This window comes from Eurosta solidaginis, chromosome 3, assembly GCF_040869045.1.
Source record: "Eurosta solidaginis isolate ZX-2024a chromosome 3, ASM4086904v1, whole genome shotgun sequence".
In the NCBI taxonomy this organism is placed as follows: Eukaryota; Metazoa; Arthropoda; class Insecta; order Diptera; family Tephritidae; genus Eurosta; species Eurosta solidaginis.
The window spans coordinates 275,256,089-275,282,087 of record NC_090321.1 but is presented as its reverse complement, the minus strand read 5'-3'; the positions used below and the strand labels follow the sequence as shown (position 1 = coordinate 275,282,087).

Sequence of the window (25,999 nt, the reverse complement as noted above, 5' to 3'; positions counted from 1 at the left end):
ACAGTAGGGCGGGTCGATTTAAAAATCACTCATTGCTCTGTGAAAATCGTATTCTAGGGATCAAAATAAGAAACTTTGCCGAAGGAATCATACCTCTAAAACGAATTCTGATGTCCCCCCCCTTTGGATCGAACTTTTGGGTAGGGGCAATTTCAATTCTACCTGATGTGTTTTGTGGTGGCTTAAAAAAAACAACACAAGCAATTTTACGACCTGCAATTGTGTCACAGTGATACCTTCATTTTTTAAAACGGTTGAATAAAAAACCCACACAACTATGTTTACGACATGCAAATGCATCACAGTGATGCCTTGCTTTTAAAAGGGGATTGTAAAAACGCTAATTTCTAATATTTTTTTTTAATTTCTTTTCTATTACTAAGTTAAATTCATTTTTTCATTTACATATGGGCTGACTAAATAAATTTCTAAAGAGAAAAATAAACTCCAAAAAGAAAAAACATACGCATTTCAAAGTGGGATTTTTCAAAATTTGCCCTTACGACCCAAAGGGGGGGACATCAGAATTCGTTTTAGAGGTATGATTCCTTCGGCAAAGTTTCTTATTTTGATCCCTAGAATATGATTTTAATACAGCAATGGGCGATTTTTTTGCCTTCCCACAAATCGACCCGGCCTATTGTACAGGTATAAAGGAATCGAGATAGATATAGACTTCCGTATATCAAAATCATCAGTATCGAAAAAAAATTTGATTGAGCCATGTCCGTCCGTCCGTCCGTCCGTCTGCCCGTTAACACGATAACTTGAGTAAATTTTGAGGTATCTTGATGAAATTTGGTATGTAGGTTCCTGGGCACTCATCTCAAATCGATATTTAAAATGAACGACATCGGACTATAACCACGCCCACTTTTTCGATATCGAAAATTTCAAAAAACAGAAAAAATGCGATAATTCATTGCCAAAGACAGACAAGGCGATGAAACTTGGTATGTGGGTTGACCTTATGACACAGAATATAAAATTAGTAAAATTTTGGACAATAAGCGTGGCACCGCCCACATTTAAAAGAAGGTAATTTCAAAGTTTTGCAAGCTGTAATTTGGCAGTCGTTGAAGATATAATGATGAAATTTGGCAGGAACGTTACTCCTATTACTATATGTGTGATAAGAAAAAATTAGCAAAATCGGATTACGAGCACACCCACTTTTAAAAAATTTTTTTTTTTAAAAGTCAAATTTTAACAAAAAATTTAATATCTTTACAGTATATAAGTAAATTATGTCAACATCCAACTCCAGTAATGATATGGTACAACAAAATACAAAACTAAAAGAAATTTTCAAAATGGGCGTGGCTCCGCCCTTTTTCATATAATTCGTCTAGAATACTTTTAATTCCATAAATCGAACAAAAATTTACCAATCCTTGTGAAATTTGGTAGGGGCTTAGATTCTAGGACAATAACTGTTTTCTGTGAAAAAGGGCGAAATCGGTTGAAGCCACGCCCAGTTTTTTACACAGTCGTCTGTCTGTCCTTCCGCTCGGCCGTTAAGACGATAATTTGAGCAAAAATCGATATATCTTTACTAAACTCAGCTAACGTACTTATCTGAACTCACTTTGTATTGGTGTAAAAAATGGACGAAATCCGACTATGACCACGCCGATATCGAAAGTTGCGAAAAATTAAAAAAATACCATAATTCTATACCAAATAAGAAAAAAGGGATGAAACATGGTAAGTGGATTGGTTTATTGACGCAAAATATAACTTTAGAAAAAAAACATGTAAAATGGGTGTGACACCTACCATATTAAGTAGAAGTAAATGAAAAAATTTTGCAGGGCGAAATCAAGGGCTTTGAATCTGGGCAGGAATACCGTTCGTGGTATTACATATATAAATAAATTAGCGGTACCCGACAGATGATGTTCTGGGTCACCCTGGTCCACATTTTGGTCGATATCTCGAAAACGCCTTCACATATACAACTGCCACCACTCCCTTTTAAAACCCTCATTAACACCTTTCATTTGATACCCATATCGTACAAACAAATTCTAGGATCAGACCTGCGATATCCCTAAATGGCGTTCACCTATAGAGCTATTACCCATTCCCTCTTAAAATACTCTTTAATACCTTCCATTTGATACATATTGCATACAAACATATTCCAGGGATACCCTAGGTTAATATTCCTACATGGTGATTTTCCCTTATTTTGTCTCCATAGCCCTCAACTGAGTATGTAATGTTCGGTTACACCCGAACTTAGCCTTCCTTACTTGTTTTAAAATTGCGTTATCGATTTTGTTAAAATTGGACGTGGCCGTGAGCTAATTTTTCCAATTTTCATTATATAAATGTATAATAGTAAGGACAACCTCCGTGCCAAATTTCAACATAATATCTTCAATGGCTTAGGATTTATGGATTAGAAGGCTTTCAAATTTTCTTCTTCCAAACGTAGGCGGTGCCACTCTCGTTTTCCAAAATATTTAAAAATTTCTCTTTCTTTTCATAAGTTAAATCCACCCATCAAGTTTTATTAATTTATGATATATTCAGTATACCATTACCCATTGTAAAAGGATGTTTCCGAAAAGTATCAGGAAAGACGAAAAGTAGTGCAAATGAGATGTAAAAGCGCGAAATACAAAGGAGTATCTAACAAAGGGTGTTAACTACAGGACAAGATATAGTGAAACAATTACAGAAAACACTTTTAACTTAGTTTAATCGTTGAAATATATTAATAATTTCATATTCAATGCTATATTTCATAATTTACTATGGTGAGGTGTTTTTTAGGAAATATTGTTCTTGCAAATAGTAGAAACATATTTATGTGCTTACATCTGAGTTGATTTTTGTCATATTGCAATTAAATAACATTGGTTTGATAAGTTTTTTTCTTTTTCAAATACAGATATGCTTCAAATTTTCACTACGCATAGTTCCAATTTAGTTTGTGTTATGCCAATTTCACACAGAGACTTAATGAAATAATTAGTCAAGGTTTCTACATTAAAGTCCAAATTGAACTCAATCTTCTTTACAAAATACAATTCTTAATTATCTCATTATTACTTTATTGAATGTCTAATCGAGTGAAAAATCCAGTCAGCTTTGCTTGGTGCTTCGATTTTTATTGTCAATGTAACAAATGCCAATCAAAAGTTAACTATTTTCAATAATTTACGAAAAATAGAAAAACACGAAAAAATTCAAGATTTAATTTTTGCTGCATTTGCTGCAAAAGATAATATGGTTAGGTGCAACATCTATGGGTAGTTGCGCATGCATTTTATTTCGATTGTATTTATAGTTAAAAGGAAAGCAGCCGTGCTTTCCATTTTAACCATTTTTTGTAAAAAACGAAATTTTTTTTGGGGCTACTGACAGCTGTTCGCTTAATGAAGCAAAAGGTCCTGTATGAAAAGGAAAACATAATTATTTCATTAAATAAAATTGTAATTCGATTAAGTTTCTGTGTGAAAACGGTATTAAATTTTGTAATTCTAATTTTTCCATACATCTGAAAATTAAATAATTGAAGAGGTGCTTTTGCTTTGCAAAATTATATATTACACATTAAATTGCATACATCACAAGAACTATTACAGTTGGTTTTACAGTTTTTTCAGGTTTGTGTTTCGAAACAAATTTACATTAAAAAATTTTATATTTTCATAATACTTTTGTTGATAACTTGAGCTTTTATATAAATGGACGAACAAGCAAAATTTTTTGTACTAAACTACGTAGTTTATGTTGAAAAGGTACATACATACAATTAAGCTTCAAAAGTTAATTGAAAAATTTGCATTTTTTAGAATTTTTTTTTTTTTCTACAAGTATTTATATGCATTTTTTACATGTATAGATTTAGATAGGTGCATTGCATTATTTCTGAAGAGTTTCTTTCAAACAGTAATATAAAAGATTAAATTTAATTTTGTGCTAGTATAGCATTCCAAATTGTACCTCATCATCTTCGTCTTCATCATCATCATCATCGTCATCATTTTCGTCCTCCATCAACGTACCACTATTTATTTTTCCACTACCATTTCGTTTTGAACTACCATTTCGCTTATACCTCGTCGCTTTGGCTGTAGCTAATCGTGGTATTTTCGCGCTATTTGCAGTTACAAGTTTTTCAGCACTTGCTGATTTTCCTTGCTCTTCTTTTTGCAACTCATTTTTTGTCCCTACCACCCCGTCCTCTGGAATAATTTTACCATCTGCTTCACTTTTCGTAATTGCATTATCTATTGTTTTATCTAATTGCTGGTTAATTTCATTGTTCACATCTTCTTCAGTCTTATCGTTTTCTTTAATTGTTTCTTTCTTTAATTCTTCTGTATTTCCTTTTACTTTTTCGCTATTTGTACGGTCGTTGCTCTGTTGTTTTTGAGAGTCTGGTGTATTTTTGCTGTCATTGTCATTGCTGTTACCATTTTCTTTAGAATTTTGAGTTTCTATCTCTTGCTTAGAGTTTTCTTTGTTCTCAGCTCCGCCGTTTGTCTCAGCTGCATTTTCTTCGTTGAAATCAGTTTTTTCTTCGTTCATATTCATATCTTCATTTTCTTTCTTAGCTGTTTCGTTATTGTTTCCTAGTTCATTATCTTTAGCATCTGTCTTTGTTATATTATTTTCTTTTTCATTTTCATTTTCTTTCTCCTCTTTTTCATTTTCTTTCTCTTCTTTTCCATTTTCTTTCTCGATTTTATTACCTTTATCTATTTTATCAGCTTCCTCAACATTTTCATTTTTCTTGCCATCCTTATTTTTTTTACTCTCATTTTCATTTTGCTTTGTATCTTTCTTTAACTCGTCTAAAATATCAACTTTTTCGTTTCCATCTAATTTGTCATTCTTCCCGCTTACTATCTCTTCCATTTCTCTAATTCCATTTTTTGCTTGATGCATTTCGTTATCTGTGGTTACCTTCTCTTCTAGTTCTTTCACCATCTCTAGTTCATTACTTATTTTCTCAACCAATTTGTTTTCGTCATCAACTGTTACGTCTTTTTCAATACCAATTGCTTTCCTCATACTAGCAGCCAAATCTTGTGCGCCTTCTTTAAGCTTTTCAACTATACCTTTTTCATCTTGCGCTTCTTCATCTTCACTCTCTTTATTCTTATCTTCGTCTTCTTTGTTACTCATTTCTTCTTGCACGTTTTGGCCTAGCTTAACCTCTTCGGTGGTTATCAACTCAGTTGCTTCACCGGTTTCCTTTTCTTGATTTTCTTTTTCTAATTTTATATTTACTTCACCTGCTTCATCATCCTCTTTATTATCTGCAACTTCCTCTTTACTATCACTTGTTAACTTCTCATTTCCATTTTCACCTTTTTCATTGCTTAACGATCCTTTTTCTAAATCTATATCTGTAGTTACCGCAACCTCTTCTTTTTCCTTTTCACTCATCTCCTGCTCATCAACTTGTTGGATCTCTTCTGCTTCGTTGCTCTTTTCTTCCTCTGCCCCTGTCTCACTCTCTGTTTGCTCCTCTGGCTCATCACTCCCGGTCTTTGATGTTGTTGTTGTCGTTTCATTTAAGGTTTTCATATTAGTCTGCAAAAGTAAACAATTGTCGACTGATATCTTTCTGTTTGTTTGAATTTGAGGTAACAATAAATTTTGTTCTTGTATTTTTATAAAATTCAAAATAGTTTAAAATTTTAAGAAAACATATGCAAAAATTAAAAATTGGATGCAAGCCAACAAATATATTCAATTCAAAAAGTGATATGTAAAGCCGCTGGCAAAACACAAAAACCAGAGTGTTGAACATAACAAATTTATAGAACGTGTATAGTTGAATTTAAAAAACAGAAATTCGAAAAAGGTATAGGAAATTAGAAAGACGCATCAAGTACGACAATGGCTTACTTTTGGACAGTCAAAAAGACTTATATATCACTAATAGCTTCTTTTTCAATCTCATTCTCTAGTCTTGAGGTTTCTTTTTGTTTTTGGAAAGAGTTTACGAATAGTTGTGAGAAGAGATATTTAGGCGTGTTTGAAGGAAACCAATAACAGACAATTGAAATTAACAGTTTCCAATTGAGGAAAAAAATATAAATTAAAAAAATTCACATTCAATCTATTACAATGCAATAACGACTATTTAAACTTTTGTTATTTACAACGATTTTTGTAAGTATTTTAAAATTTTTCTAAAAAGCATAAGTGCAATTTGGTGTTGTTACAAAACTAATTCAAATGTGCTCCTAGTGCGTTAAGGTGACATATATAGTATGAATGTTAGTAGATGGAAATGTTTAAGGAAATGTTCAACTCACCTGAGCTCCAGCTGCTTCTACCTCTGGCTCAATCTCTTCCACCTCAGGCTCGCCTTTAATGTCATTCACAGCATGCTGGGAGACATCCTCATGTTCTTCAGCATTTTTTTTAACGTCATTTCTATTAGTTTCTTCATTGTTTGTTGCATTAGCATTTTCCGCTGATTCTTCCGTTACTTTGTCTCTACCATTACCATTGACAATGGGTGTGGCAGCATGTTCTTCTTCAGTGGCGCTTATGCTTTATGATAATGTTTTGTGATACAATATGTGTGTGATTGATTGCAGATGTATAAGTGGTATGGTGTTTTAGTGGTGTAGTGGTTTCATTGTTTTTATAAAAAAAAATTATATATATTGTTATACAAAATTATGTTCAAGCTCTACACAAAACTAAAATTTGCTCAAAATTATTGCAGCAACTACCTACGTAAGTAATAAACAACACTACATAACATTAAAAAAATAGATATTATAAACAAAATTTCAAAATTTTGAGGGCTTATTTCAAGTACTTGACTTCTTAGCGCACCAAAAAATATACAATATTTAATATAAAATTAAATTTTTAAATGCTAGTAAATACGAGAGGCAATTAAAACTTGATGTTGCTTTTTGGGCAAAGTAATCAAATCCACAGATTTATTATTTTTCGAAGTTAAAAAAATTTGTTTGTTAAAAAACCATTAAACTAATTTCGTTATAACACTATTTCGAAAGCAGTCGTAATGTGTGATGTGTAAGAAGATTTCTCCTCGAATCGAACTCGAAGCAATCTGATTACTAAGTAATAGGCTCAGACATCGTGGTAGAATTTGTTCATAGATAGTACAAGGTTGGAACTTAAAAAAATACACTTGGCTTTATCATCTCGTAATTGTCGCAAACGCCCACGTATAGTAACGCAAGGAAAATTTGCTAACTAAACAGACATGTGATGATTACTGCATTTGGCCATCACGCCTGCTCACTAACAGTAACAACTCAACGGTACGTTAAGAATGTTATGACTCAACGACAGATCAACTGTTGCATTCGCTGAAAGCGCCCAATTTTACCAAGCTTTGGAGGCACATTTATCACTCACTATATACCGTAATTTCGGACATCATAAGGTGAGCTCAGAGTTGATTGTCGTGATCTGAGAGGGAAGAGAGAATAATAATGGCGTATTTGGAACGGACTTATCACTCGTTCTTAATTTGTGGAGCGAACACTTCTCCTCAATGCAAGAGAGTGACGGATTCAGCGAACTGGATGTTCAAATCTATGATGACAAAATACATCTGGCTAGGACGGCACGCGGTTAAGTTCTCCCAATTTGGCCTGGATAAGATGTCGAATACATAGGCGAACTCTCTGGACGAATAAGAACCATGTTTTACAAATCGCCTATTATACCTGGCCGATTATGTATGGATCAAAATAATGAATGGTGCTGAAAATAGATAAGCTGGCATATTCCAGAGAAGAGTTCTGGTGAAGGTAAATTATCCTTATCATTCTTTCAGAGGACAACGATTTGAGGAGATACTTATAAGGGGATTAAACCGAGCGTCTCTTTCAATTCGCAAATTTCTAATTGTTCCTACAAATTGGCTGAATGGGACCTTAATGTTTTATGCAGACTCCGAACGGCGTACGCAAGCATAAGCTTTTTTCCTGAGAAGAGCTTCAAGGCAGAAATACAGCGTAGTGACGAAAAACTATTACAAAAGCTTAATCGAACCTTGGGCAGATTTTTATTAATTTATATAGGAGGATGTTATTTATATTTTAGTAGACTTTAGGTTTTATGTTAAATCAAAAGTTAAAAATTTTCCTCCTCTAGACCTAAATGCTTCGTGAAAACTGCGCTGGCAGCATGCACGACTTGGACAAGAATTTCGTCCCATAGCCTTTTTAAGCATTGTTTGAATTGTTGCATCTCAAATTGTTTTATGGTTCTCATCATCCTAATCATCTAACCACATATGCATTTTCCACTGGATTTGGATCCAAGCCATTAATCCGGAAATATAAAACAAAGAACCATGTTGCGGTAGTACTGTTATCGTATGAAGCATAAGCCGATATACTCATGAACTGGGCTGGTACTTAACCCCAAAAACCAACATTCTACCTTCTCATACCATCAATTAAAACTACAACCTCATATCATCTGATTACGCAATCAAACATCGATACTCACCCATCATTTAAGTCTACTTCGGAAGTATTTTCAATACTGTCGTCAGTTGTTCGACCATTTGTATCGGGTACTTTAATTTCTAATTTCTGTGGAAAAGTAATATAGGGGAAAAATAGATGTGTAGGATAACAAAAAAGGCAAATAGTTACATACACAAATGTAAGCACATTAAAATACTTATAAACATAAAATATTACTACATAGGTAATAAGAATCTATAGTGTCTGAAACAGAATTTAATAACTTTCAATAGTCAACTTACCTTTGCACCATCACCAACTTCTTCGCTCAACGCCTCCCAATCGGTAGCGATATTTGGTGAGACGCGTGGTGCCTCTGGCACATAAACCAAGAAAGCACGTTCAATTTCATTTGGCTTATGACGATAATAAGTAGGCGTTTTCATTTTCTAAAAATATGCAAACAAAATTTATATAAAGTTACTCCGATGTTTTGAAATGTTTAAAAATAGTAAGTGAATTAGTTTTTTTAGTGCAATATTCATTTCATTTCTAACAACTTAACAATTTGACGCATAACACGCAAATGCAGTAGAACATGCACTAAGCAAAGTGAAGTTTTACATACAGTGGCTGCCATAAATAAGAAACCAAAGTCATTATGTTGGGTTTCATATAACTGTAAAATATAGCTTAGTTTGTTGAAAAAAATGCTCAACGTTCGCAGTGCTTATCTACCTAATATGGAATTTGCATTCGGAATAACGTAATTTACTTTTCATCCAGTATGCTAAACTAAGGCCCCTTTATTCCGTATTGCGAAACGAACGTTCGTTTCGCCTCAGAGGCGAATATATCAGTTGACAATTACTTTTTCCTTCCTCTTTGGTATAAAGAATAAAAACGATATATAATACCTTTGATAGACAAAATCGCTAGCAGAAAATTCGTTCGTCTGAGCTAACGTTTGTTATATATACAAATGCAGCGTTTACAAAAACAAAACCATAAAACAGTTCCAAAGTTTGATACCGCTTTATTTTGAAATATTCTGTTGATTAGTTTTTACGTAATACAAACTGAGAATAAAAACTATATTTTCAGATGGGAAAATGTTTACGACAAAAAGTCTCTGCTGAAAAATTAAAAACAATGGGTTCAACACGTTCGCTCCCGAAGACAACGAAATTATACTTTCCAAATTTGAATCTAACTTATCTTAAATAAAATTGATATTTTCAATAGGACGGGAAAGAAAAGGTGTAGATCGATCGATTCCCAAGTATGTATGAGTTTTCTCATTACTTAACTGCTTGTGCCACCTGCCCGATTTTTTTTTTATCGAATCGTTAACGATTTCTGAACGATTTGGTATGCTTCAAATACGCAGCTTACTTTAAGAGTTTGTCTCTGATCTTTTTATGTGTTCTTCGAAATATCTCGAACCGTTCGCCACTTATCCAAATTTTTGTCACTACGTTTTGCGACATCATCGACCTCTGCAAAAAGTTGAAAGTTTCAATTCCCTAGCTCACCGAAAAGTAATTTAAAAAACGGTCGCAAGATTTCCAATTTCCCAAATCTCTAATATCCCGATCTGTGTTTCACCTTTCAGAACTTTTCCATATGCTTAATGCATTATCACCAGATTTTCAACTACATATGAGGTAATGAGATGAACTATGTGAATTTCTGCAAATTGCGACCCCTGTCTTATTTTGGTTCTGAGATCAAAGTTTCAGGTCTCCAACTTACTATAAAATCGATCTTAAAACTCCCAAGCTCGAACAATTTTCGAAATATCATTATCCGCTCCCTGCTAGAGAAGATTTTCCCCTTATTTTTCATTGTTGTTGTTGTTATCGCGATAATGAAACTCCCAGAAGGTTTTGGAAGGGTTATCGATGTTGATGGTCCTTTGCCGGATGCAGATCCGGTAATTTCCGGTAACAAGCACCATTAAAGTAATAGCCCGACCATCTCGGGAACGATTAAGTAGGACCACATTAAACCTTCTAGGCCATTCCGCCCTTACACCCCCTCGGTCCAAGAGGAAATCGGGGTCGCCAGAGCCTCGGCTGCTAAAGAGACATGATTCTTCACGGGTAGGTGAGGATGACAATGGGGTTGAAGAAGCTATAAATTGCGCAGGCAACCTCTTGAAAGAGTTGCGCCACACAAACCCTTGAATCAGTTTGGTATTTTAGTCGCCTCTTACGACAGGCATACCTGCCGTAGATATATTCTAAGCCCCCTAACCCTCTGGGGGTCATTTTTCACTGTCATCAGGCTCTTTAGTACGTTTTAAAATTAAGGCTGTAGCGCTATGGTTACTTATTGTGGTTACTTAAATATTGCATAAAAATGAAATTTGAAAACATTGCACCAGCCGGATGTAACCAAACATAACTTTCACGTTGCACCTAAATCAGGGCATATATATGACTACATGAAGAAGGCAAGACCCATCTATTCGATTAAGTGGAAAATGTAATATTTTTGCTAAACATGGTTCACCCGAATGGTTAAAACTTCAGCACAAAATTAAGTGTTTTTTATTAAATACTAGCTGACCTTGGAAAACTTCCTTTTGCCCAAAATGTTAGTTAGAAATTTGTGATTGCTAATAATTTAGGTTATAGATTTATATAAAGGAATAAAGTAAGGCTGCGTAGCTCTGTGCGGTGTTAAGTTATTGAGTTGATACCGAGCCTACCCCCAAATTCCAATTTTCGCTTAGCTAAATTTCCATTGCCAAAAATCTCTAAAACAAAATCAAGTGCGCAGAAAAGCATGCAATATTTAGTACCATGTGGGCGATAGCAAATACCACCTAAGTAATAGAAGTTAGGCTGTTATCGCTTATGACTACAGGGTACTAAATGCTGCATACTTTTCTGCGCACTTGATTTTCTTTTAGAGAATTTTGGCGATGGAATTTTAGCTTAGCGAAAGTTGGAATTTGGGGGCTGGTGTCACTGAAGTTTACACACCGTTTCGTTATACAGTGGCGCAATGCTGGCACTAACTACTACAGACTCATCTTCGACATAACATCAATTCTCACCACTTCAACTAAATGCCGCCAGTAACGCCAATAACTCTCCTGTGCTAATCTACTTAGTACTGGTAATATAATCGGGCGACATCTATAATTCGGTAATCGGAAGTTGCTGTTATTCAAAATTTCACCACAATGCCGCCAATAACACTGCTGTGACGCCACCTACGACGGGTAATAAATAGCGCTATGAGCGGGCGACATCTGCCGTTCGGTAGTCGAAAGTTCCTGCTAGTCATATAATGCGAATATTATAGCATTAGCGGGCTACATTTGTAATCGAGAGTTACTGCTATTCAACACAGTGCGTAATACGCGAGCATGGGATTCACCACGTGGAGATAAATTTTTCTCATATAAAATGGCATGGTTAATCCCATACCCGCGAAGTAGTGGCATGAAATATTGGTTTTGAACCTTTTTTTACTTGTAGTCAGCCAGCGGTATAAAAAATACTGTTTACGAATGCCCTTATCAACAGCGATATCCATATTATATAAGCACATTCTAGAAGTAGCCGGGTCCACGTTTTGGGCTATATATCGAGACCCTAGTCACCCAGAGGTTCTACAGAAAAGCACTCATCAACAGCTTTCATTTGATATCCATATTGTATAAACACATTCTAGTGGTACCGGGTCCACGTTTTAGTCTCAAGACCCTAGCCACCCAGCGGTATGAAATATAGCCTATAGCCTATTCCGGTACCTAGATAATATACCTACAAAATTTTATAAAATTCGGTCCAGTAGTTTTAAAGTTTTAAGCATCTGAACATACACTCACCACGATTCATTTTTATATATATAGATTACTTAATCTATTTAAATTAAAATATATATGTTTGTTTATTTTATACTTGCACTGTACACGTACATATACTAGTAAGTAGGTAGTATAATTTACAGCTATGCCTTTTACTTACATAATCCATGGCCTCCTCATCACAACCGGCTTCCGTCAGCAGCGTATAACAGCGCATATTATTTTTATGACTGGCCGCCCAATGTAATGGCGTTTTACCAGTTATATCCGTCTCTGAAACACCATCCGGCCATGTACTGATCAGGTATTCAAGTATCTTAGTATGACCCAGTCCCGATGCTTTGTGTATGAGATTAAGGCCATTTGCATCGCGACAGGTGATTAAGGCGGGTGGTACCGGTGGTTCCATTTTTGCTTGTAACGTTTCTAAATTATTGTCAATGACTGCTTGGTGAACGTCTTTGATTGAATTCTGCAATGAGAGCACAAATATACGTTCTTATGTTATTTACATGCAGTAAGGGAACAACTTTCTTTGAAAAAAACCGTCGATGTTGTACTTATACCGATATTGAAAGATGGCTACAAGGCAAACCGTGAGATAAATGCATCCCTAAAGAATAATTCGAGAAGCGCATCAAGCCGTAAAAAAATCTTGTGTGTGTTAGATTCCGCCTAATTTAAGATTTGCGCTTTAAAGTCTTATCGATTGGTGCAAAATAACTATAAAAAGAAACAATAGCTACGATCAGCCCTAAAATGATTAAAAAATACGCCTAAAACGATCCGATAAAATTCCGAAATAATCCTTGGGGTATATTCCGGTAAGAGCGGAAAAATTAAAAATTTTTGTTTTGTCCAGGAACGTCTGGATTACAAAAGGGAAATTTCTCTGCCCTCTTTATTAGAGCTAATTGTGTAGTGCTCGAAGAAGATTCAATTGTTCCCGATACCGACTGTCTGCTGAGCTATTTAAATGTGACGCGGAGGGGTTGGAAAAGCGCACCTCCATTTATTCGCGTAGTTCTCTATTCTGAAAATAGCTTGCCGAGTACACACCTGACGACTGAAATCTAAGTATTCTTTGCCTGATGTACAATGAAATTATCCAGCAAAACTATGCCAACTATCCCGTAATAAGCATTTGAGTATCGTACGCAACTTGCTTTTGCTTAGAGAGATATCTGTGTTAGACGTTTTTAGCGTTTCGATGGTTTTGAGACGGGGCTCTCCCCAGTGCCACCATGGGTCCACCACTAGGTAATCGCGTGCTTGCTTAACACACAAAATGATGGTCAAAGTATTGCAAAATTAAGCCGAAACTATTCTTAAATAACGTGGCGACGATTGAGAAAAGGTACGGAGATAGTCCCCAAAACCCCAAAATCCAAATACTTAAATTATCCCGAAGGGTAGTCATATAAACCTGAAATGATACAAAGCTAGTCTAAAATGTTCTTGAGTAGTTTAGAAATCATCCCGAAAGAATCTACGAAATTGTCTCAAAGTGATTTCAAAAGAGCTTCGCAATAAAGAGTCACGAAGTGATCACAAAAGTTCGAGAAAAAAGAATCTTCATGTAACGGTGTCTCTGAAGGCGAGTGACACTAACTACCTTTTCCGAATTCCTTAAAGCCTGTTCTTTGGTCTAGACAAGGCGGTCGCCTTGGTGTGCTGATAGCTGTGGAGCCGAACCAAATGTACTGAGTTTAAACCACTGGCAAATCAATGTCAAACATTTAGAAAACAAATATTTCCAAATAAGCTACGAAGCTGATTAAAATGTAACTGTAGGGGCGTTTAAGTAGACCCAACACGACCATAGGCTATCTGTGTGCCAAATTTCTTACAAATAAACTTCTGGATCTCCAAAGATCCACATATCTAAACGAAATATCTAGACTTTCAGGTTTATATAGGCAATTCACTAGAGTGTCATACTCATGAACAATTTTAAGATGTGAGTTGTTTCCATGGTTTTCAATATAAAATTTGACTAAAGCATAGCTCATACGGCGAATAGGAAACCTTGTGAACGCCTAATAATATTTGTAAAATACATGAGTGCGGCGGGGTATAAAGCAATTTTAACTGTTACCTTCAAATAAATTTCATTCATTCTATGTATTAAATATAAGGTCTTATTTCATCACTAAACTTACCATCACATAAGGCACTGCTGACAAGAATCGTTTGACACGCGGATTTGTGCTCGCCTGCTGACACAAACGGCTGCCCTGTCCCGCCCATAAGATGCGTGTCAACTTGCCAATATCCTTCTCATGCATCCATATTCTTATTGTAGATAGTTTTACGGAGAAGTCTGAAAAATTGAAAAAACAAAGAAATACCTGAAACATGTGAAAATTAATCCAACTTCATACATAAATAGGTAATTGAAAACTTTGATGAACTATTTAATGCTATTCCCTTAGCAGTTCAACTCAATGGATTGTTTGTCTTACATTACTCTTTTTCGTTTAAGTTTTTTGTAATCTTATACATGTGGCGTGCTATCGCGCGATTTCCCTTGGACGTTTTTCGGAAGCGAGAAAGGAATTCCTGTTACGTTTCATTAAAACTAAACATAAGTACTTGTAAATTATTGTTTAACTATTTCACTTGGAATTTTTTTTGACGCGTACAACGTAATCCAAATGGAAGTTTATCGCGGGCTTAGAGTCTAAGCCTGCTAAGTACCATATCTGCCAAATATGACATTTTGAGGCAGTTTGGTAAGCTAAACAGTAAAATAAAAACAAGTAAGGACGGGACTTCATACCTTTCATGAATGGGGCTGAACAATAATCTTATGCCGTTCGTAATCTCCGAATAATCGGATGTATAAGATAAGAAATATATAATGAACAGATCTACATACCTAAACGATTTTTAATATAAATATAAAATAAAAAACAGGTAGGTACTTTGTGTGAGGATGCAAAGTTTCAGGTTTTTTGTGGTCTGCGTGTAAAAACTATGACTACGAATCACGTATTTCAACAATATATGACGTAAACGTAACTATTTGATGAAATTTGGTGAAATTTGAAGCTTCTAGCTGTTAAAATGGGGAAGAAATTGCGCAAAGTTTCTTATCTCAACAATCGGCCATCATACCTGTCCAGATCTATGACTCGGAATCGTCGAAATAAGATGAGATGGCTCTTGGAGAGTTCGAGAGAAAAGTTCTCCGGAAGCTTTATGGCCCTGTCCGTGATGCGGACGGCGAGTATGGAAGAAGGCATTAGCATTACGCAGATATGACGATAGTGCAACGCATAAAGACCCAAAGGCTTTTCTAGCTAAGTCATATTATGTGAATGGACGAAAACGCTTCTAAGAAAATATTTCAGTCGACAACGCAGTTTGTAAGCAGAGAAAGTGGTAGAAATCCGCTGAGGTGGGAGAGGCAGATGAATGAAAACTTGACCTCCTTTGGAGCTTTCAATTGGTGTCAGTTGTCACGAAACAGGGATTGCTAACGTGACTTGTGACGAAACTACCTTAATCGCTTAGGCGGTGAAGCGCCAAACAATGATGATGATGATGATGACAACTTTATACTGAATTCACTTTATATGATTACAATGAAAAATTAAAATAGTCTTTTGCTTCCCATACAAGAATTTGTATATCAGTTAGCAGGCTTACACTCTAAACCGTCGATGTTGCGGCGTTATTGGCATATCCCTGTAAAGGATCACTAAAAATTTTCAAAGAATCTTAGGATATGCAGCGGGTGGGAACTGCACCTCTCCAATAGGCAGCATAAATGTGCTTTAAGGCGTTGCCAAACTATTACTCAAAGCCGATACCGTTCGTTAACAATTTTATAAAGGCTTTTGATGTCACTTATCCTGTCTCATGAGTCGTGGATCTTCATTTAGTAAGGCCAGCACTTTGTCTTTATACCACGGCGGCTGCTTGTAGCCCACACAAGTTCTGAATAAAAAAACTTTGTGCAATGGCACACTGGCTGTTTCAATACGGTTTGACCATAGTAACGCACCTGTACTAAGCTATACCGGCAAGTAATTCTTTTATTTTCTTCTTTATTTAACAAACGATAATTTTCAATACAAAATCAATAACTTTTTGATAGTAAATCGAAAGCAAACCGATAATTCTACAAAAAATCGATAATTCATCTATGTCCTTCTTAATCGATAGCAAGCTAATAACACTTCTATAACAAATCGATAATCGTTAATAAAACACCTATAAAAGAATGGATGCGTGTACTTATATAATCGCGTGAGAAGTTATTCTTCGATGGCATTAAAAAATAGATATTACTTGCATGGAAATAATTAATTACATAAAATAATAAAAACACTGGAAAAAGGTAGTCAAAAAATAGTCAATAAAATGCAGTTTAAATTTGAAAAATGAAATAAGTAGATATTTATTTTCTTACATTTAATATTTAGTTTATTATGTCCACTGCCTAAGACTGAATCGGAACTTCAGTTATCAGTGGCTTATGATAAAAAGTCCTAGCTACATATATACCAAATTTGAGAAAAATCTTACAGTGAATTGAATTTTATTGAATAGGTGGTGCACTTTCAGGATAAAACCTCACAGGAACACTCTCCGGGTTTGCACAATAAATACGATTTATTACAATAGAAGTATCCCTATGCAAAATTTCCAGCAAGTCACACTATAAAGTGTTTTACGTAGAATAATGTTTGTCATAGAGGTACTCGGCTACGGAATTTCAAGCGAATGGCATCATAAATAAAACTCTTTGGAAAAGGTCGGCCTTGGTTCACCTCCCGGGGCAAATTATGAATCTAAAGCAATTGGCCGGCCGAGTGCATGCTACGCGTCCTCACCAACATACACAATGAGGTGAGAGAACTCCAGGGAGAGAAATGAAATGCTAAACAAACAATTTCTGTTGAATACCCAGAAACCTAGGCATCCCAATGGACATATGATTGATGAGGCTATACCGCCCAGGGCCTTAAGCGATCATCTCCGTAAGCATTATGAGGAAATACGGCACCTGAGAACACAGCCGAATGAAGCAAAAAAACACAAGCAGATCGGCAGTGATATCCACAAACAGGCGTCAGACCTCTATACCGGGAATTGCCGGCAAATACGGTACTTAAAGAAAAATACCCGGAACTAGCAGAAGAGGAACGTACTCTCACTAGAGAAACGCATGTCACTCTAGCTCAACTTCTATCTGGGTATTATAAAAAGTTAAACTCGTACCTCTCCAGAATCAACCCCGACATACCCGCAAAGCACCAACCATCTCTACAATTGTAATGTGGAGCCAACGCCTCTAACACCCATCTCATTATGGTCCAAAACTGCTGAAACATCCAGTTTCCTTGAACTCCCGTTAGAGGATATTGATGACACTTTGCGATCGGTCGCACCTATTGGGTGGGGCGAAGCACTGCTACAACAACAATCTAAAGCATTGCTCTTGAATACACACCCAAATTTAATCAAAATCGTTTAGGAGGAGTTAATTGACAAACACACGTATGGAAGAAGTACATACATATATAAGGCAGATAAAATCTCCCCTACATTAGTACATATGTATATACATACATACATAAAAACATACCAAAAATAGCGGCTCTATTTCTATTTTTTTGGAAGCTTTTTTCGAATACATACATACATATATCCATATACACACATCCCACTCAAAGCAAGTTTTGTCGTACAAACGAACTGCATTTTCAACCTGTGATTTTTGTGTCACATTTTTAAAAGCTTGACTCTCATCCATGTTTCATAATGCGCCCAAAGGAGTATAACTTCAAAAACTTTTCCTTCCATTTCTTACTATTATTTACTTTCCTTTTCTTTCCTTTCCTTCCTTTCTTTTCCTTTCCTTTTCTTTTCTTTCCTTTTCTTTTCTTTTCTTTTCTTTTCTTTTCTTTTCTTTTCTTTTCTTTTCTTTTCTTTTCTTTTCTTTTCTTTCCTTTCCTTTCCTCTCATATCCTTTCATTTCCTTTCCTTTCTTTTCCTTTTTTTTCCTTTCCTTTCATTTTTTTTTTCCTTTCATTTCCTTTCCTTTCCTATCCTTTTCTATCCTTTCCTTTCCTTTCCTTTCCTTTTTTCCCTTTATTTTCCTTTCCTTTCCTTTAATTTCCTTTTCTTTTTTTCCCTTCCATTCTATTTTAATATTTTATATAGAAATCGAATGTTCGACCATGGCCTTAATTTTAAAATGTTGCCACATACAAATGTACTGCAAGTTTGTCAGCTGTCATTTAAGTTCTATCATGCTATTTATGTACCTTCCTGGTGCTCTAAACGATCAGTTAAACTAATTGACAAATTCAATTAAATAGCTCGTATAAAATATATAAATAAAATAAAACAGTTGCCAAGTTTCACTAAAGTCAAAAGTATTAGAAGAAATCGAAGACTTAATGGGCCGTACAAAGTTGACACGCACAGTGATAAGGAGTGAAAAACGTAAGGAAGCAAACATTGTAGTCATCTTATAATAGTAGATTAAATGTGCGTACCAAAGTAAGTACGTAAGCACAATAAAGCAAAAGGTTATTGCTTTTTTATTGTTTCTATATCGAATACTGAGTGGAATATCACCCTATCTCGCCTGCCGTTTCGAAATCGTCCTAACTCGGAAAACGTTTGATTAACGCCCAATTTCAGCATTTGTTTCAAAAACGCCCTATCTCAGATTTTGCTCAATCCATTTTGACATTAGCTGGGGTGTTAACATGGCTCAATTATATGGTTGGCTCATCTCATCAGCTGATTTTATTTTTTTCATTGCATGGTCGATGGTATTGTCAAAAGGAGATGGCAAACTCAAAATGAAGTCAACACATTGGCAGCATTTTCTTACTACACACAAAAACTGTCAAGTTTTATGTTTTCATTTCACCTGGTCCTTTTAGTGGAGTGGGGGCCATCCTTTTCTTCTGCTTCCATAGGCGGGTTGCGATAGAAATAATTTCATAGCCGGAGAATCGTCTTTCATTCGCATAACATTCCCTAACCCACATGGCTGCTGCTTTTAATTCGCGTGACTATGTTGATGTCCACGTAAAGCTCGTACAGCTAATCATTAAACCGTTTTCAATTGCCTACCCAGTCCAAAATAGCATTTATTTTATTTATTTTATTTATTCTTCTCTGTCGAGGTCTTTTATTATATTAATTATGGCTGCCTGATAAGAGCAGCTACTTCGTTTTGTCCTTATTCACCATAAAACTCATCTTTTTCTACGGTCGATTATATCAATGTCGTCAGCATATCCCCGTTACACTGTTTTAAAGAATATTGTTCCATTGCCGTTAAGTTCTGCGCTGGTTTCATTTTCTGCAGCATCAAATTAAAGAAATCGTACGATAAGAGAGGGGTCAACCTGTCTGAAAACTCATTTAGTTTCGAACGGCTCGAAGAGGTCCTTTCCAATTCTGACTGAACTTGTGATGTTGTTCAAAGTCATTTTGCCCAGCTGTATAAGTTTTTCGGGTAAACTAAATTCAGACGAATAGGCAGCTCCCTTTCCTGCTGTCGAATGCGGCTTAAAAATTGGCAAAGAGGTTATGTGTGTCAATTCTTTTTTCGCAGGTTTTCTCAAGATTTGACGCATGGTGAAAATCTGGTAGATTTACCAGGTCTGCAGCCGCACTGATAAGGTATAATAAGCCGATTCACGGTGGACTTCAATCTTTCGCTTTTACCAATTATACACACAGGTATTCATATCAGCTGAAAATTCGGGTTCTGATGCGTATATTTAAATTTTTTCTTAATATTTGGCATAAAAAAGCGCTACATACATATAAATGAACATAATATAATTATGGAAATTCGAAAGCAAAGTTAATTTGAATAAACATTTATTCAAAGAATAGTTTTAAATTAATGCCATACATACCATCGACATCTCGACGTCTTCGTCCGTGATTTGAAGCTTGACCATTCATTGGTAGTACTGAAAGTGTAAAGATTAAATTTATAATTAAAGACAATGTTTCTATAAACAAGTAGGGATGTCTAAGTTCGGATGTAACCGAACATTATATACTCAGCGTGAGCTTCAATTATACAGTTCATTTCAGATAAATTACTTTTCTACATAACACGTGTCACCGCTCATTCAAAACAAAAATGTCTCCCAATTTTTCTCTTACAATAAAATTTGATAAGTGAAATATCATTAATACAAAACTATTTTTCGCTAAAATATTTGTAGCTTATTATTCCAGTCTACGACACTTTTAAATATCTTTTATATAAAAGTGGCCTTGGTTTTTAACACATCCCGTCCATTTTTACCATAAACATTTCCTGTTATAAGGAAAATATGTGCGCCCAGTAGGGTTGCCAGATTTTTATTTGAGCCAAATTTGCGGGATTTTTTAAAATTTCCCGGGACATTTGAAAAATAAGAAACACACCTATGTATTTTTATGGGTTGTTCATTCGGCGAAATAATTTTTAAAGAGAATTAATCTTTTTAAACTCATTTATTTATAACAAATATTTTTATGAAACAGCCTAACAATTGATACGTTTACTGTGTTTAATGTGAATTCAATATTCTATGGATTCATTTTTCAAACGTTTTTTTAAAACACCGACACTTCCCCTTGCAAAATGAATATTTAGGTGTGCGAAATGTCAAACATTGACAATGTTCGGAACCACAGTACCCTCCAAAAACGCTCCATGTCATCTGACTAGTAATTTACGGTCATTGTGCCCAGTCATTGTAGTAGTCATATTCATAGTCACATTTGCATGGGCGAGAGTAGATTTTTCACCAACTTTTCTGTTTCGTTCCTATTAATGTGATCGTGCCGTGTGGCTGTGTGCATTTTTGGTCACACGATTTTCGCAGAGTAAGGATGAATTCTTCTTCTTTACAGAGTTGCATGCAATATGCTAATGAGCTTAATACAATCGAAGCCGCAAATATGGCCATGTTTCGTAGCAAACTATAATTTATTAATTTTGATATTGGGAAAATGCCTGGACATAGCATTTTCCGGCGGGACACTTTAAAATTTGTGAAAAATACGGGATGTCCCGGCCAATACGGGACATATGGCAACGCTAGCGCCCAGTTTTATTACGATCATGTAATTTTTACTTCGAGTTATGGCTCCCGAAACATGGAAAAACGGTTCCACGCCCATTTTCAAAAATTTTAATTTTTTTCCTATTCCTTGTTATAATTCCACTCGTGAAAAGAAATATAATTGATATAAAGCTCTTTTTTGCAAAGATATAGCTTATTTTATTCATCCACGACCCCTTAAAAAATATGGTAGTCCTTAACAGATTTCGTTAGTTTTTCCTCGAAGCATTCCTTGTAGTTAAAGCAAGCTCTCTGCAGAATTTCGTTATGATAGGTTTAACGGTTTTTGATTTTTGATAAATAATATTTGTAAATTTGATTTTATCACAAGTGGGTGGTGCCACACCCATTTACAAAAAGTTTTTAAAATTTTTATCGTGATTCTTAATATCAGTCCACACATAAAATTTCAACATTATAGGTGTATTATTTACTAAATAATCAGGTTTTTTTGTTGTATATATAAAAAGTGGGCGTGGATATCATCCGATTTCACGCATTTTTAATACATATATACTCTGAGCCCGCATAGTCCCGTATACCGAATTTTGTGAAGATGTATCAATATTTGCTCAAGTTGTGCTAACGGACGAAAATTTTCGATACTGACGATTTTGATACATGGAAGTCTATATCTATCTCGATTCCTTTGTACCTGTACAGCCAACCGTTATGTTTCCAAAGTTAATATACTCTGTGTGCAAAACACGCTGAGTATAAAAAGATAGAAAAATACATATAAGTTTGTTTACTCGTGTGAGCTACTTAAATAAGAATTTGCATTGAATTTATATGCAAAGTCAATGGAACCTTTATTGAGAAGTCAAATTTGAACACAATTGATTAATGGAGGTAAAAAAAATGGCCGCTTTAATAATTCAATGAATAAATTGAATTTTATGTTGTTCATACATAAATATATTGTCCTAAATTTTCAAATCTAAGGCCACAAGCAATAACAGACAAAATCTATTTTTCATTCACTTATTGATTTTTTGACCAATAAAATTTTGATAATTTAAGCAATAGTCTGGAAAATTCGTTTGTTACTAGATCTAAGTACGGATAATGCAGCGCTGGCCTTAACTCAATTTAAGCCTAGCTCGACTTTGGCTTTTATTGCTTTCAATCACAAAAGTACTTGTACAATTTCCTCACATCACAAAATTTACAATTTTACTAAACTCGATTGATGAACGTCCTATAACTGCGGTCACCACTCAATAACTGATTTCCAAATCTACCCAGCTAACAAATCGCTAGCCAAAAGGTGTCGAAAATTCCAACATAAAACGTCATTGCCATTACCATCAACATCGTCGCTGGCAACATGAATGACCAACAAAACTTAATAGCCTACCAACGCCTACATCTAGCCCCCCCTACCAAGCAATATAAATAATAACAACCAAGTCACCGGAAGCTAAACGTTGAAAGACTATTTGTATTACTTGCAAAGGGAGTGGTGATGTGCGGGCGATCTAACAGTTTTTTTGGTCAACGCTAAATTTGACATTTGGGTTTTGTTTTGGAATGAATAAAAAAAGCTACTTAAGTCGAACTAAAATATTCCAGTATTTTTCCTTTGAACTTGAATCAATATTTCCCACTGTCCTATTTTACATACCAACCGCATATGTAATGAAGATACCATAAGAACAAAACAAGCACAAGGTCACACATGAATTAAAAGTAAAATCAAGTAATTGTATAAAATTTGTCCACGACACGTTTACGATATATTCAACAGAAATTGATTTATGTCCTTTTGAAGTAATATATACACACAGATATAAATATGTACCTAAGCACCCTGTAGGAATACTGCAAAGTCTTCACAAGAAATTACATCTGATGCCTATGGGGAACACCAAAGCTGACCAAGCCTTCATTCAACTATCTCACACAATTCAGTTTAGGTCTTCTCTTTCCTCTGCTATTATATACCGGTGGCGATAATACTACATTACGAAACAAGCGTAACCTTTGTGTTTTATGATCTCTTCTTCGATACTCTTTTCTCGAGTACTGCTAATGTCATCCCGTCTTCTCTTCGTCTTCTTGTAGAGAGGGTTTTGTTAAGTGTTATCGATGTTAGTGGTTCTTTGCCGGATACAGCTCCGGTAAGTTCCTGTAACAAATATCTTTTAAATACTAGCCAGCATCTCGGCCACGGTTTAATAGAACCATATTGAAACTAGTAGGTCAAGCCATCCAGTTGTGATAGTCTTAATAACATAACATCTCCGAACAGCCGGATTGACTTTGCCAGGCACAGAAATAGAGCCGCCTGTATTAGAAGTTTTCGGCAAGAAACCGAACCCAAAAGGAATAAGATACTAAAAGGAGTTACCAATATTTCCTGCGCCGTAAAATAAACTTCTGGTAACACTACGTACTCATTCAGTCTATGTGAGGTCCTCATGGACCGGCCAGTTCAACCTAACCTAACCTAAGACTAGCGCTAAACTGAATACACCATTTCATCTTCATTAAAGAAATAAAACTGTCGACTAAAAGCAATTTTTAACAAATTGAATGAATTCATCCAAAAGGTTGGGATGGTCAGACCCCTTTTCAGTTCTGCGTGAAAGTGGAGATTTGGTAATTGGCCTCACAGGAGATTTTTTATTGGCCGCTTAATAAGAGGTTTTCAAGTTCAAATAAAATATTCACTCTAAAATCCTGATAGTAAAAGACGTGCATGGATGAAATAAAATTAAAACTTCATTAAGATTCAGCAAACGCCAAGTGAAAGCACACATCGTATACGCATAATATCTTGATTTGGGATTGGTTATACGTAATGACATAAAGGAATCGATATAAATATAGAAAAAGGTTTTGATTGGGCCATGGCCGTCCACACGCCCGTTAACACGATAATTTGAGTAAAAGTTGAGATATCCTCACGATTTTGGTACACTGGCCAACTTTTCGATTTTGAAAATGTCGAAAAACGGAAAAAATTCAACTATTTATTTCAAAAGATCAATAAAATTGATATGTGTGTCGACTTTGTTCCGAAATTAATTTAGTAAAATGGGCGTGGCAGAGCCTACATTTAATAGAACAAAATTTAAAATATATACAAGCCGAAAAAAAGTCGTCGAAAATTTTAGGTTTAAATTTTATATGAACTTAACAAAGCTGTGTTTGCAATGTAGGTAATGAACCAACTTTTATTGCTAAAAACCGTAAAGAGGTTATTGACCTCACCATTTGTAGCGAACGCGTTTTTGGTGGGTTAAAAAATGGTGCGTTCTTGAGGAACATTCCTTCTCCGGCCACCGGTATATTGAAGTAATGTTAGAGTTCTTCGTCGATCAGCCCATTGCGAGAAGTAACCCACGTAATACAAACTGGGAATTACATAAAGAGCTGTTAGCAATAAAACTACCAGCACTGCCTCCATAAAGCCCCTCATCAACGGAGGAGCTAGAGGGTCTGGTAGAAACCTTCACATCGGCATTCTCAAATGCCTTAGAACAGACTTGTCCAATGCCAAAACCACGCGGTAAGCGCAAACTTCATTGGTGGTCCCATGATCTGGACCTACTTCGTAAATCCTGTACAGTTTAACAAAGCCAAATTCCTTGATAACGGGTTACAATGGCTAGAATACAAGGACAAACTAAGGACCTACAAAAAAGTCCTGAGACAAGCGAAGAGAACTTCATTGGCATTTTTCTGAACTGGAGTCGAAAGTGTCGTTGACTACATAAAGGCTACGGTGCGTGCTTTCTAAGACGCAAACAGCTATTAGCTTTCTGCGGAGACCAAATGGTACCTGGACCAGCACAGAAGGGGAAACTCTATAGCTGCTCCTGGACACACATTTCCCGGGAAATATGACCAACGCACCGGAAGTACCTGCAGCAAACCAAGCTGTGAATATACCCATTACTGAGGAGGAATGAGGTGGACAGTTAACAGTTTTAACCCTTTTAATGCTCCTGGACCAGACGGGATTGTCCCCGCTCAACTTATCTACTCTTTGGAGTTATCAACCAACTGGCTGCGGCACATATATACCACTTGTTTGGCTCTGAACTATATTCCGTGTGCATGGAGTAGCGCCACGGTCATATTCATTCCTAAGGCAGGCAAAGCCTCTCACTACGAACCGAAGGTCTACAGACCTATCAGTCTTTCAAGCTTCGTACTCAAGACCCTAGAGAGAATAATAAGCGATTTTCTTACTACAAACATTGATAGGAACCTCACTTCGGGCTATCAACATGCGTACACCAAAGGTAAATCTGCGGAGACTGCGCTACACAGCCTAGTCTCCACTATCGAAACATCCTTGTTCGAAAAGGATTATTGTCTTGTGGCCTTCCTAGGCATTGAAGGATCATTCAACAATATAAGTCCAGACGCCGTTAACAATGCTTTAACTGGTCTGAACGTAAATAGACCCCTAGTGGGACTGATTGATCAACTGCTCAGGGGAAGGAAAGTGCTTTCCTCTCTGCGGAAGGTTGATATAACACGATTTGTCGCAAGGGACACGCCCAGGGTGGTGTCCTTTCCCCTCTACTATGGAACCTAACGGTAAACTCACTATTAAGAGATATTAGTTGGGGGAGCGGGAAGGTTGTGGCATATGCTGATGGCCTAGC

General features: G+C 35.8%; 1 protein-coding gene across 3 annotated transcripts in view; it reads right to left on the bottom strand.

Moving 5' to 3' along the window:
* Positions 1 to 25,999, bottom strand: part of LOC137245613 (arginine kinase Lit v 2.0101-like) — a 104,201-nt gene that overhangs the window by 54,977 nt on the left and 23,225 nt on the right. For 2 of the 3 annotated variants that reach the window (XM_067776561.1, XM_067776562.1), the window contains exons 3-9: positions 20,169 to 20,225; positions 14,430 to 14,590; positions 12,428 to 12,739; positions 8,744 to 8,890; positions 8,482 to 8,567; positions 6,291 to 6,531; positions 3,961 to 5,559 (exon numbers count right to left, since the gene is read on the bottom strand). In XM_067776561.1, the coding sequence (XP_067632662.1) occupies positions 3,961 to 5,559; positions 6,291 to 6,531; positions 8,482 to 8,567; positions 8,744 to 8,890; positions 12,428 to 12,739; positions 14,430 to 14,590; positions 20,169 to 20,225 (2,603 nt within the window). Of the gene's footprint in view, positions 1 to 3,960; positions 5,560 to 5,720; positions 6,219 to 6,290; positions 6,532 to 8,481; positions 8,568 to 8,743; positions 8,891 to 12,427; positions 12,740 to 14,429; positions 14,591 to 20,168; positions 20,226 to 25,999 lie in introns of those variants that run through there. The other variant, XM_067776566.1, reaches the window with a different exon arrangement.